The sequence below is a fragment of the Theropithecus gelada genome, chromosome 1 (genome assembly GCF_003255815.1).
Source record: "Theropithecus gelada isolate Dixy chromosome 1, Tgel_1.0, whole genome shotgun sequence".
In the NCBI taxonomy this organism is placed as follows: Eukaryota; Metazoa; Chordata; class Mammalia; order Primates; family Cercopithecidae; genus Theropithecus; species Theropithecus gelada.
This window is the reverse complement of record NC_037668.1, coordinates 97,654,744-97,668,035: the sequence shown is the minus strand read 5'-3', so window position 1 is coordinate 97,668,035 and position 13,292 is coordinate 97,654,744. Positions and strand designations below refer to the sequence as shown.

The window sequence follows — 13,292 nt, the reverse complement described above, 5'->3', positions numbered from 1 at the left end:
AAACTAAAAAGCCTGTGCACAAATAAATAATCAACAGAATGAACAGAAAGTCAGCAGAATGTGAGAAATTATTTGCAAACTATAGCAAGGATTTGAAATCAACCTAGGTATCTATCAATATATGAATGGATAAAGAAAATGTAGCACACAAATACAATGGAATATTAGCCTGCAATTCAAAAAATAATGTAATCATGTCTTTTGCTGCAACATGGATGTAAGTGGAGGCCATTATCTTAAGTAAAACAACTCAGAGACAGAAAGTCAAATATTGCATAGTTTTGCTTATAAACAGAAGCTAAATAGTGTGTACACATGGACATAAAGTGTGGATTAATAGACATAGAAGACTCAGAAAGGTGGTAAGGTGGGATGTGGGGAGAAGGATGAGAAATTACTTAATGAGTACAATGTACACTATTTGGATGATGGTTATACTAAAATCCCAGAATTTACCACTATGCAATGTGTGCATCTTACTAAACTGTTGTATCCCTTAAAGAGATACAAATAAAATTTAAAAACAAATTGGCAACTTCTTTATGACAAATGGCATCCCAAAGTGAAGACAAGTCACAAATTGGGAGACAATATTTGTAGCCCACATAACCAAAACCAAAACCAAAACAACAACAACAACAAAAAACTAGCATTCAGAGTATATAAATCTTTCAAGTCACCAAAAAGCTAAAAGACAAACATTCAAAACTAAAATGAACCCAAAGAGACAATGTAAAGAAAGAGACTCTAAACTGGCCAATAAAAATGAAAAAGAAAAAAATGCCAACTTCACTAGTGATTAGGGAAATATAAAGTATCAAGCTACTCTTATATAGCCATCTGATTGGCCAAGAATTAATATATTTAATAACCCTATGTGTGGCAAAGATATGGCACATTGGGGACATTGGTAATTTTCTGGTATAAGTAATACCAAGGACAAATCTTAGAAAATATAGAATGAAAAACTTCAAGAATAATATATATAGTGTGGTAGCACTTCACTGAAATTTTAAAGACATTAAGTCTGAGAGGGAGGAAGTGGGAAGGGATTGAGATGAGCATTTACAAGTTTCTCTAACCTTTTATTTACTAATAAAACCCCTAAAGTAAGAAATCTATAATAAACATTAACACTTTAATTTCCATGATGGGTACATTGGTGCCTCACGTTATTTTCTTCATGCTTAAAACGTTAAAATAGTTTAAAAATTAAAGGTGCACAAATATTTTAATGTAACTATCAAGCATTTTTAATACAATATTAAGTGTTAGGATGGACAATACACAGGGTGTATTAGTACAGAGGGGAGACTCTTGACTTAATTTAGTCAGGTCAGAGGCCACGTGGAAACAATAACAACTGAATTGAGTTTTGAATAGTAAGTATGATTGAACCAGGTAAAAAGAGGTGTAAAAAATGATTTAGTCAGAGGGAAGAGGAAATAATGTAAATAGAGTCACAAAGATTCACTATTTGAGGAAGCTCTTCAGTATCTAGGCCACAAAGTTAAAAAATGCAAATCAGCCAGGCGCAGTGGCTCACGCCTGTAATCCCAGCACTTTGGGAGGCTGAGGTGGGCAGATCACAAGGTCAGGGTTCGAGACCAGCCTGACCAACGTGGTGAAACCCCATCTCTACTAAAAATACAAAAATTAGCCGAGCGTGTTGGCAGGCGCCTGTAATCCCAGCTACTCAGGAGGCTGAGGCAGGAGAATTGCTTGAACCTGGGAGGCAGAGGCTGCAAGTGAGCTGAGATCACGCCATTACACTCCAGCCTGGGTGATAGAGTGAGACTCCATCTCAACAACAAAAAAAAAGGAAGTGCAAATCATGCATGGTGGGATTGGCAGATGGAATGTAGGAGTTAATAGAGGTCAATTACGGGTACTTTTAATTTGTGTTAGGAACTCTACATTCTACCCCAGTTCAAATGATGTATCTTATGTTGGAGAGTAATGCTGTCATATTAGAAATTATAAAAGAGTGCTGAAGCTATTTTGCAGAGAATGGGTTTGGTAATTGTGGTGGCAATAATGGAGTTGAGACCAATTAGGAGGCTATCAAGTAATCTAGGAAAGAGATATGGGACTAGTTTATGAATGTAACAATGGGAACAGTAAGAAGGAAAAAGACCTGCCATATATTTAGGAGGTAAATTTGGCAGGAGTTGAAAACTGAATGGATATGGAAGTTGAAGAAGAGAATGAATTTTTGCCTTGAAAACCTGAGTAGATCACAGTAACATTAACAGAGAACTGGACAATGGAGGAAAAGCAGGTTGGAGAGAATGATGAATTTGGTTTTCAATACTTTATATTGGGAGTGTTTGTGGAATAAATTGTAGTGATGCCCAACATTAAGTCGGTTATTCTAGTCTGAAGCTCAGGCGAAAGGCCAAAGCTTGACATGAGGTAGTCATTATTCTAAGGAACAAAAACATTGAATTTATTATTATATGGCAGGTTAGAGCTGACTTTAGTGGCTACTCATTACTTATCACAGCATCATTTCTATCTTTTCCAGCACTCACTTAAAACATTTGGATGGGGACCTTATCCTATGTTGGGTCCCTAATGTCATTAAATACACATTATATATTTTTATTATTTATTATTTATTTATTTATTTATTTATTTATTTATTTATTTTTATTAAAGTTCTAGGGTACATGTGCATAACGTGCAGGTTTGTTACATATGTATACTTGTGCCATGTTGGTGTGCTGCACCCAACATTATATATTTTTAAAAGAATGTCTCTATATAATTCTTATTTACCTGCCAAACATTTGATGAATGCCTACCATGCATAGTGGGTATCACGCTAGTAGTTCCAAACAGAGAAATAAATAAAATAGCCCCTAATCTCAAGAGTCTCACTATCTAGTCAAATATATAGAAATTAAATTAAAAAGTGAAATAAGTTCAAAACAAATACACATGCAATGTAAAAAAGTATCACGGAGGGAGAAGGAATTCATTCTCCTTACTATACGGTGTCAGGGAAGTTTCCTAGACTAAATGACATCTGAAATATCTGTTTCTTTTTTTTTTTTTTTTTGAGAGGGAGTTTCACTCTTGTTGCCCGGGCTGGAGTGCAATGACACAATCTTGGCTCACTGCAACCTCCGCCTCCTGGGTTCAGCCTCCTGAGTAGCTGGGATTATAGGCGTGCGCCGCCACGCCCGGCTAATTTTTCTTCTTTTTGCATTTTTAGTAGAGACAGTGCTTCTCCATGTTGGTCAGGCTGGTCTCGAACTCCTGACCTCAGGTGATCTGCCTGCCTCGGCCTCCCAAAGTGCTGGGATTACAGGCGTGAGCCACCGCACCAGGCTGAAATGTCTTTTGAAAGGTGACGAGGACTCTGTCTGGTTGATGGGGTACGACAGTAGGGAGGAAGGGGTATTTTGGGTAGAGAAGATAATATGATTCCTTGTGTCACAAGCAACCAGCTTGATGCATTTGGAAATTACGATCTGGTACTACCTGAGCGTGAAATGGAAGAACGATGACCAGTTGGAGTTGTGGTTAGAGAGGGAGATAACATCTGTTTACTCAAATTGTGCAGATATATTTCTGTACACAATAGTTCACTTATCTAAAGGTTTTAATATAAAATAGTATTTTTGAATTATGGAGAGGAAAAATGGTGGATCAGGATTACAGGCAGAAGAACTGGACATGAAAAGTAAAAGCAGGAGGCCACATCAACAATCAAGATCAGATTGAACCTTGACCTTAGAGTGAATTAATTTCATTAAGGGCTCACTCATCTAATTTAAGCACATTTTAGGTAATTTTAACCTAGATTGACTAATATTTGAATGAGTCTCTGTCTCAAACTACTCTAGTATGTCCTGTCCCTAAATACTCATACTGCTTGTATTCTCTCAGGTCTTGCCTCTTTCTCATCAGGGCTATTCCAAATTGTCAACTGTGGTTCTGACACTACACTTATTTTTTTTGCTATCTACTCTTTCTTCACTTGACAGATTCCCAAAGAATGTATTATGTTCCTTAAGTAACTGTCTAGTTTTCTGTCACAGAATCAGTGACAGCTTTTTTTTTTTTTTCCCGAGACAGTGTCTTGCTCTGTCGTCCAGGCTGGAGTGCAGTGGCGTGATCTCAGCTCACTGCAACCTCCGCCTCCCAGGTTCAAGCAATTCTCCTGCCTCAGCCTCCTGAGTAGCTGGGATTACAGACATGTGCCACCACATCTGGCTAATTTTTATATTTTTAGTCAAGACGGGATTTCACCAAGTTAGCCAGGCTGGTCTCAAACTCCTGAACTCGTGATCCCCATGCCTGGGCCTCCCAAAGCGCTGGGATTACAGGCATGAGCCACCGAGCCAGGCAGCGACAGCTTTCTTAGGTATGGCTTTCTGAAATGGCTGATGTGATGAAATCTTTTACTGTTTGTGTAAGTTCTAGCAATGGTTGCTATCACTACACTCATCAAGCCTATAGTACTGTACTAGTATTGCAGAGTGGTTCACCATCTTTTGCATGACTTTTTGCATAAATATTTCTAGACTATACAGAATCATAAGCATAACTAAAAGCCCCTAATAGTTGCAAAAACTTCTAAGGATGCTTACAGATACTTCTGAGTTGAAAAAATATAACCTGTGGTTCACTTTCTAAGAGCAAACATTTCTTGATGTAAGAGGGCCACCAGAAACTATTACATGCTCACAAAAATGTCAAATCACTTAGGAATTTCATGTTTATATTGGGTGATAAACTATTTTCAAATCTTCTTCAAAAATAAGGTAGATTTTTCTTTACTTGGACTATCCAGCTAATCCTGCCTGAAAATCAAGGAATGTGATAATTGTCCATATACTATTTCTCAGAAATCATAACAAAAATAAAATTTGAAGTGTGAATGTATATAAATAAGGAGGTAGTAGTGATTGTTTTATTGTACCAAAATACAAATCTATACAAATAGGTAAATCTGTTCTCAAAGTATGGTATCCCTAAGGTCATCTTTCCATGGGTCAAAACTTAGTTGTTCTTCTCTTTACACATCTGCATATGTTACTTTTAGAATTTTCTTCCTGAAAACCCTCTAAGTAGCAAGTCAAGTTGGTGTAGAAAGAGATCTGTATCCCCTGTTTATGTTCTAATTGTCTCTTTCGGATGAAATACTCTCTTTATTCTGATGCTACTGTGTTTCATGGAAATCTTCAGGCAACTACTTGAACTCTTCCTGAAAACCTTCTAAGTGGCAAGTCGAGTTGGTGTAGAAAGAGGTCTATGTCCCCTATTTATGTTCTTGTCTCCTTCAGCTGAAATACTGTCTTTATTAAGATGCTACAGTGTTTCATGAAAATCTTCAGGCCACATCTTTTACTTGAACTCTTCCCTAATAATACAGCAGTCTTAATTAATCTTCCATTGTCTAAGAATTTATAATTGTAACATGTGCTTTATAATTAGGTACTTCATTGTATAGTATTTTATAATTTTCACTGATTATTTGAGAGTGTCAGTCTTATCCACAGTGATTCTATTAACTTCTCAATTACTCTCAAAGACTTGAATTGAAGAAAATCACTAGCACTTCACACTGGTAAATTTCAACAAGTTTTCCATGTTTCAGAACAATCATTCATTCGTGAATTCATTGAATAAATATTTATTGGGCTCCTAAAATGTGACATACACTGTTTCAGGCAATGGAGATAGAGCAGTAAACAAAACAACAACAAAAAATTTAGGCCATCAGTGAATTTTAATTCTAGTAAGGAGATTCCAGACAATAGATAAATAATTTAAATACACACTGGGTCAGTTTTTCATATGAGAAAAAGAAAGAAAGAGTAGAATGTGATTCTATTGAATAATAACAGCAGTATCTTATTTTTAAATAGGGTGGTCTGGGAGGGCTTTGTTGACAGTACTTTTAAGAAAAGGCCTGAAGGTGATAAGCAAATGAGCATTGCAGATATTTGTGGAGGAGAGTTCTGGTCAAACGAACAGAGACAAGGCTACTGAGATATTGTCATGGAGCTCTAAAGGCACCAAATTTCTTAGGAAAGTTATATTTACATGTGACCAAGGTATTTGTCTGGTGGCCTTTCACAAAACAGATCCTTATTTCCTAGGATGTCAAGCCAATCTTACCTAGCTTCTTTTGGTCCTATCTGGTTATCACTTCTTAGGAAAACCTTCCCTAACTACAAAGATTGCACTGCATCCTTCTCTAGGCATGCCCTTCATGTTGAATGCACCTTCACACAAAAGTGCTTATTTAAACATCTACAATTACCTGTTTAATGGGCAACCCACTTGAATGTAAACTTCATGAGGGCAGGATCTGTTTCGTTCATGCCTGCATTCCTATCTCCTTGGCACTAAATAGAACCAAATAAATTACCAAAGTACTACTTGTGCAGATATGGTGCACACACAGGAAGTTTAACGGACTTCCTTAATGATGAAGGGGTCATATTTTGTATCCTCATTGTACTAGACATAACCCTTTTTGACTGATCCTTGCTAACAAAAGGGAGAGCTGAGTTCATTTGAAAGGAAATGAAGATTTAATGAATGAACAAGGTGCAAGAGACTTTCTGAAGCTCTAAGTCACTCCCATAAATACTCAAGAGAAAATATAATCAACCTGAATATCAACATCAGCATTATCATCAACAAAAGCACCAGATATACAAGTCTGTCCAGGAATATAACAAAAACTACTAAATTCCTATTATTTATTAGGCATTGCTCTAGATGTTTCGGACACATTAGTGACCAAAACAAAGAAAAATTCTTCCTGTTATGAAATGGAGTTTACATTCTCAGTTAGGAGAAAATATACCATAACCATAGGAAATAAGTAAATTATACAATATTTTGAGGATGGTTAGTGCTAGGGGAAAAAAACAGAAACCCAGTAAGGGAAATTAAGAGTATATTTTCAAATAGGGTGAACGGGTAGACCTTGTTTTGCAGGTGATATTTGACACATGTTGAGAAAAAATTTTACTCTGAGAATGACAGAAGTCACCTTTGTGAGGGCAGTAAATTATTATAGAAAAGATTAGATCACATATCTGAATGCAGAGGGAAACAAGGCTTGAATGAGTCAAGCACATTAGTAAGAGGAGGAGAGAGAGGACGTCTGTCTTGGACTTAAAATTTAGGATTTAACTTTACAAGAGCATTAAACTACAGTTGCAACAAAATCAAAGAAAAATAATATTTTAGATTGTTTGCTAAGAGAAGACATTAAAACACATTTTCAGTAAAAACTTCCAGGTATTTTATGATGAGAGAAAAGTCTTACCATTTTTACTGATGTCGAGTTCCTTAAGATTAACTAAACTAGCAATAGTGGTTGGCAGATTTGAAAGGTCATTATCAGGAATACTTAGTTTTCGTAGAGCTTGACAGTTGAACAATTGCTGTAATAGAAAATAATCATTAATTAGATCTCAATTTGATTAAATTCATTCATAAACTCAGTAACAAAATTAAAGTCATGATGTTTATATATGTAGTAGTAAAAGAACCAGTTATAAAAGCCTCATTTTCCTCCATACTCATCTTCTCAATTGTTTCAGAATGGCTTCACATTCTATTCCCATATTAGCGCTTCTATTTTCTGCTACCCAGATTCTTGCCCCTACTTTTACCATTCACATTCAATTTGCCACTGAATCCCCACTGACTGCTTTTGCTTTTAAGTAACTTCTGGAGTCGTCCCTTCTTTGCTATTCTGACAGCTACCAGGATTACCTCAGTTCTGTTTTTCTGTGACCACATTAGATTTCATGAGGTATTATTTTAATTGAATCACATTAAACAGTTGTTTATCTAATATGCAAAAACTGCAATACACTGGAATACCTCAGCTCACATTTCTTTTGTGCTCCCTCCCCCAACTGTTTCATAAATATTTGGTGCATGAGACATTTAACCTCTGATATTTGGTGAAAAAAATCACTCGTAATTGCTTCATTTCTGCCATCAGTCCAAAGGATGAGGTGGGAAAGAGCCAAGTGTTAAAGTAATAGCTGTGAAATCCAGCATGCTTATATTCACTGGTTGAGGCAGATGCTTCTTTAAAATGTGAATTCTTGAGCTTTACCCAAATAGGTCCTGGAAGGGGGTCAACAATCTGCATTTTTAACAAGCACATCAGTGATCTGGAAGCTTTGACATAGGTGTTTGCAGTATCATATTTTGAGAAACAATAAATTAGATGGTTTAGCTCTGTCTAATTCATCTTGACTCCTGCCAGATATGAACATCTGGGACAGAATTTTTGATTCATTTCTGGAAGAATTATCTTAATGAGATCTTTTCTGTTTGACATTTCTAATTCTGTTTTGCTGAATTTCCACAGATGAAGTCTGGTATCCATGGCTATGAAATTGGCCTACAGTACATTTAACTACCATTTGTTCTTACATGTAATTTGTTATTTATAGGCAAAAACAATGTAGCACATGGTTGTTATGTCTTAACTCGTTAGCCTTTAAAAAATAAATTGGGCTGGTTGTTACTTAATATGAAATAATGCAGTTTCTTACTTTGGGTCATGTTTGGTGCCTTACAAAGATTAATTTGTAACACTTCATGTAGTGTAGAATTAATTGTCAATATCTCAGACATAAATGTTGCTATTTCTTTTTATGAAACCCCAAAAAGAGAACTTGGATGCATACTTTGATGGATAGTTTCCACTATTAATTTTCCTTCTAAATAAATAGGAAAACAGATGCCTACACTCTTGGTAAAAGTTAATTTATACTTATTCCAGTCTCTATAATTCTGTTACGACTATTACATCTATATCTGCATGCAGTGTGGTCAGTTATAGATTCGTAGATTTAAAAAAATCAATTGTCTTATGACTGATTTTGGTAAGATTTACTAACAACTCTCTAGTCCGATCACTATTATACAACCATTTCAAGCCATGTTCAGGATAATGATTTTCAAAACACAATTTGTTTGTTTTATAAATTTGTCTCATCATCCCAACTAAATTCTGAAATGAGCTCAAGAATTAATAGTCCCACTATTAATAGTCCCAGTATTCTTTTTCAACTTTAAATGAAGTCACATGAGAAAGAAAAGACACAGAAACTTCTGAACAGCCTGTAACAAAAAGAATCTAAGATCTCCTTGGTGTAGAAGCTGAGAATATGGTATGTGGAATCAGACTGACGTGTGTTCAATCTCCACCCATCTATTTACTAGCTGTGCAATCTTGGGCAAGTTACATAATATCTTTGAACTCATCAGTTTCCTTGCCTCTAAAATGAGAACAATACGTTACCTAACTTGAAGAGTTGCTGAGAGAATTATATGAGTTAATAGATTCATCAGTTCTAAGTCACACATATTTTCACATATTAACAGCTTTGATATTTGGAATGCACCCTGCAGTCAGGAGTAAGTTATGATTTTTAAGGAGTATTTTTTCTTCCTTAATGGTACTATAATATTGATGTGTCTTATAATCAATGGCCTTGAATTTGATGAAATAAGGTACTTGTGAAAATGTAAGACTGTGTTTGTCACAGAGTAAAGCTTGATAACTGTAAGCTATTATTAATATTTATGTACCAGATACAGAGGCACACCTATATAGTAATCTATTTTTTACTTTTCTAGATGATGGAGGCAGGAGTCATGCCTGATCTATCTTGGTATCAACCAGTTTCTTCCTTCTATACACCAAAGTGGCTGGTACAGTGTCCTGTACATAGTATATACTGAGGAAATATTTTTGAAATTCTGCATAGATAATTAAAAGGGAAATAAAGAGAATGCTAAATTCCAGATGAGAGTGGTAGTTCACTGGATTGGGAACTTCAGATAGGTAAATAGTCTCAGTGGAATCCAGGTTGCAAATATAAAACAGTGAACTTCTTAATATAACTATGAAGAATACAAATTGGCAAATAAATTAAAAAGGCATTTTAACAGCTGTTTCAAGATTCAAAAGCTTTGAATAAAATGAGGAATGATTACAAAATACCTGTAATTCTTCAGTACAGTAGAATACGGCAAATATAATTGATAGCTATTATAATTAGAGTAAAACTGTTAGTGGTCATGGTAAACTTCTCAATGATTCTCAAAGACTTGAATTGAATTGAAGGCATGGTTATCCTGTCTTCATTTGCTAATGGTATTTTACATTGCAAAAACAATAAAATTGTTTCAAGTCTTAAAATATTTGTGTACTCAAGTGTTCTTTTTTTCTTGGGCTAAAGGAAGCAATTTAACTCTGAAGAAATTGGTTTGAGAAGAGTATACAATATAAATTACTGACACCAAAGTAAACATTTAGAACTGAAACACAGCAGCTAGATGTCTTCTCTGAGAGTTAACAAAAAGAAAAAAGCCTCAAAAGTTGAAAATAAAAATACATTTGGAGCTAAAAATGTATATTCCAAGATATTTCATTCATTCACTCATTTGTTCATTCATGAAAAACCATTTATTGATACTTGCCACAAGGTAGACACTATGCTAAGTGCAGGGGAAACAACTATACTTGAGCCCAGATTCTTCATATTTTAATATTCAGACATTAATATATTTTCATATTTGGGCATGAATGTACTTTAATATTCAGATGTTTATTTAAGTTTAAATTAATTAAATTGAAATTTATGTTGGGGCAAATATCAGTTGTAATGAAAATGCACAGGTAGGATATCTGTACCAGATTTTATTGTTAATGGTGCTGGAGTTGATTTATGAAAGTATCTTTAGGAAAGGTGTGAAAAAGTGGACCATGAGAGAGCCATCAGAAGTTAGCCAGATGAAGGCTGAAGAGGCAATAATGTCACACTTTTGTTAAAACATCTAAAGATAATCCCAACTCAAAGAATATGTAGCTCAAACTAGTTTCAGATATTTGCTTGATAACATAAGGAGACTTGAACCTTGGAGTGAATGGTATGAGCCTACAACATCTATATGCATCTAAAATATATTTATTGAATATCTATTATATCTATGATTTGTCTTCAACACTAAAGATAAAGGTATGAAAAGATATCAACTTCTGTTTCTCAAGTATGGTAAACTAAATATTTAAAGAGTAATCTTTTGGTACAGCAAAACTAAACACCCTCACACTCACCCACTGCTTTATTGTATAAAATGAGCTCTGACTGTAATTCGAGGCAATTATTTGAATTCCAGAATAACAGGAAAAATAACACATAGACTTACATGAGTCTGGATTTAGCTTTTGCTCTGGTGGTGTCTGTTGGTCCCTGATGGGTTAAGCCTGAGTTAAAGATATTGCAAGTGGAAGGATAGAAGACTGCTTGGAGTCTGAACAGAGTGAGAGATTGGCTTAGAGACCACCCCCAGTGAGTGAACTAGGAAAAAATTGGATCTGCAAAGGGATTTAGCAGGGGATACATGTATTTCTCAGCCTCGGCTTTGAGTGAAGTGTGAAAAAGGAAGAAAAGAAGGAAGGGAGGCAGGAAGGAGGAAAAAAGGAAGGAAGGAAGGCAGGAGGGATGGAGGGAGGGGGAAGAAGGAGTAAAGAAAAGAAAAAGAATGAAGAAAGGAAGTGACACAGTTTGGCTGTGTCCTCACCCAAATCTCATCCTGTAGCTCCCATAATTCTCACATGTTGTGGGAGGGACCTGGTAGGAGGTAACTGAATCATGGGGCAAGTCTTTCAAGCCGGCTGCAGAAATTTGCATAAATAATGAGGAGCTGAAAGTTAATCACCAAGGCAATGGGTAAAACGTCTTCAGGGCATGTTGGAGACCTTTGTGGCAGCCTCTCCCATCACAGACCCAGGGCCCTGTGCTGTGTGCAGAAAGGGGCCAACATAGACGTTGGGCCATGGCTTCAGAGGGTGCAAGCCCCAAGCCTTGGCAGCTTCCATGTGGCGTTGAGCCTGCAAGTACACAAAAGTCCAAAATTGGGGTTTGTGAACCTCTGAGTAGATTTCAGAAGATGTATGGAAGTGCCTGGGTACCCAGGCAGAAGTTTGCTGCAGGGGCGGGGCCCTCATGGAGAATCTCTGTGAGGGCAGTGCAGAAGGGAAATGTGAGGTTGGAGCTCCCACACAGAGTCCCTCCTTGGGTACCCCCTAGTGGAGCTGTGAGAAGAGGGCCACCTTCCCCTAGAACCCAGAATGGTAGATCTGCTGACAGCTTGCACATTGTGCCTGGAAAAGCTGCAGACACTCAATGACAGCCCATGAAAGCAGCCAGGAGGGGAGCTGTACCCCGCGAGGCCACAAGTACAGAGCTGCCCCAGGCTGTGGGAGCCCACCTCTCGAATCAGTGTGACCTGGATGTGAGACATGGAGTCAAAGGAGATCATTTTGGAGCTTTAAGATTTTGGACTTGCATGGGGCTTGTGGCCCCTTTGTTTTGGCCCATTTCTTCTATTTGGAATGGCTGTCTTTACCCAATGCGTGTACTCCCATTGTATCTAGGAAGTAACTAACTTGCTTTTGATTTTACAGGCCCATAGGTGGAAGGGACTTGTCTTGTCTCAGATGAGACTTTGTACTGCGGACTTTTGAGTTAATGCTGAAATGAGTTAAGACTTTGAGGGACTGTTGGGGAAGCATGATTGGTTTTGAAATGTGAGTACATAAGATCTGGGAGAGTACAGGGGTAGAATGATACGGTTTGGCTGTGACCCCACCCAAATCTCATCTTGTAGCTCCCATAATTCCCATGCATTGTTAGAGGGACCCAGTGGGAGGTAATTAAATCATAGTCTTTCCTGTGTTGTTTTTGTGATTGAATAAATCTCAAAAGATCTGATGGTTTTAAAAAGGGGAGTTTCCCTGCACAAGCTCTTCTCTTGTCTGCCAGCATGGGAGATGTGCCTTTTACCTTCCACCATAATTGTGAGGACTCCTCAGCCATGTGGAACCATAAGTCCAATAAACTTTTTCTTTTGTAAATTGTCCAGTCTTGTGTATGTCTTTATCAGCAGCATGAAAGTAGACTAATACAGGTAGGAAGGGAAAGAAGAAAAAATAAGAGGGATGAAAAAGAAGAAAAAAAGGAAAGGAAGGGAAAGAATGAAGGACAGATAGGAATAGCAAAGGAATGAAGAGAGAGAGGGAAGGAAAGGAAGAAGGAAGAAAAAAATAATAAAAAGAAAGAGAGAGAGAAAAAAGTCTTCTAGGAATTGCCAACCACAAGCCTGACCTCTCTTGTGTTAGAGACTGGAATTCACAGTATCTATGGGGCTTCTTTAAACCCACTTGAGAGTTACAAGTGGTCCTGTGTTAGTATTGCCCCAAGTGCCAGATAGAAGCATACACA

General features: G+C 36.8%; 1 protein-coding gene across 3 annotated transcripts in view; it reads right to left on the bottom strand.

Moving 5' to 3' along the window:
• The window catches only part of LRRC7 (leucine rich repeat containing 7), a 556,840-nt gene that overhangs the window by 319,709 nt on the left and 223,839 nt on the right, over positions 1-13,292 (bottom strand). For all 3 annotated transcript variants that reach the window (XM_025391937.1, XM_025391929.1, XM_025391946.1), the window contains one exon: positions 7,301-7,418. In XM_025391937.1, the coding sequence (XP_025247722.1) occupies positions 7,301-7,418 (118 nt within the window). The remainder of the gene's footprint in view (positions 1-7,300; positions 7,419-13,292) is intronic.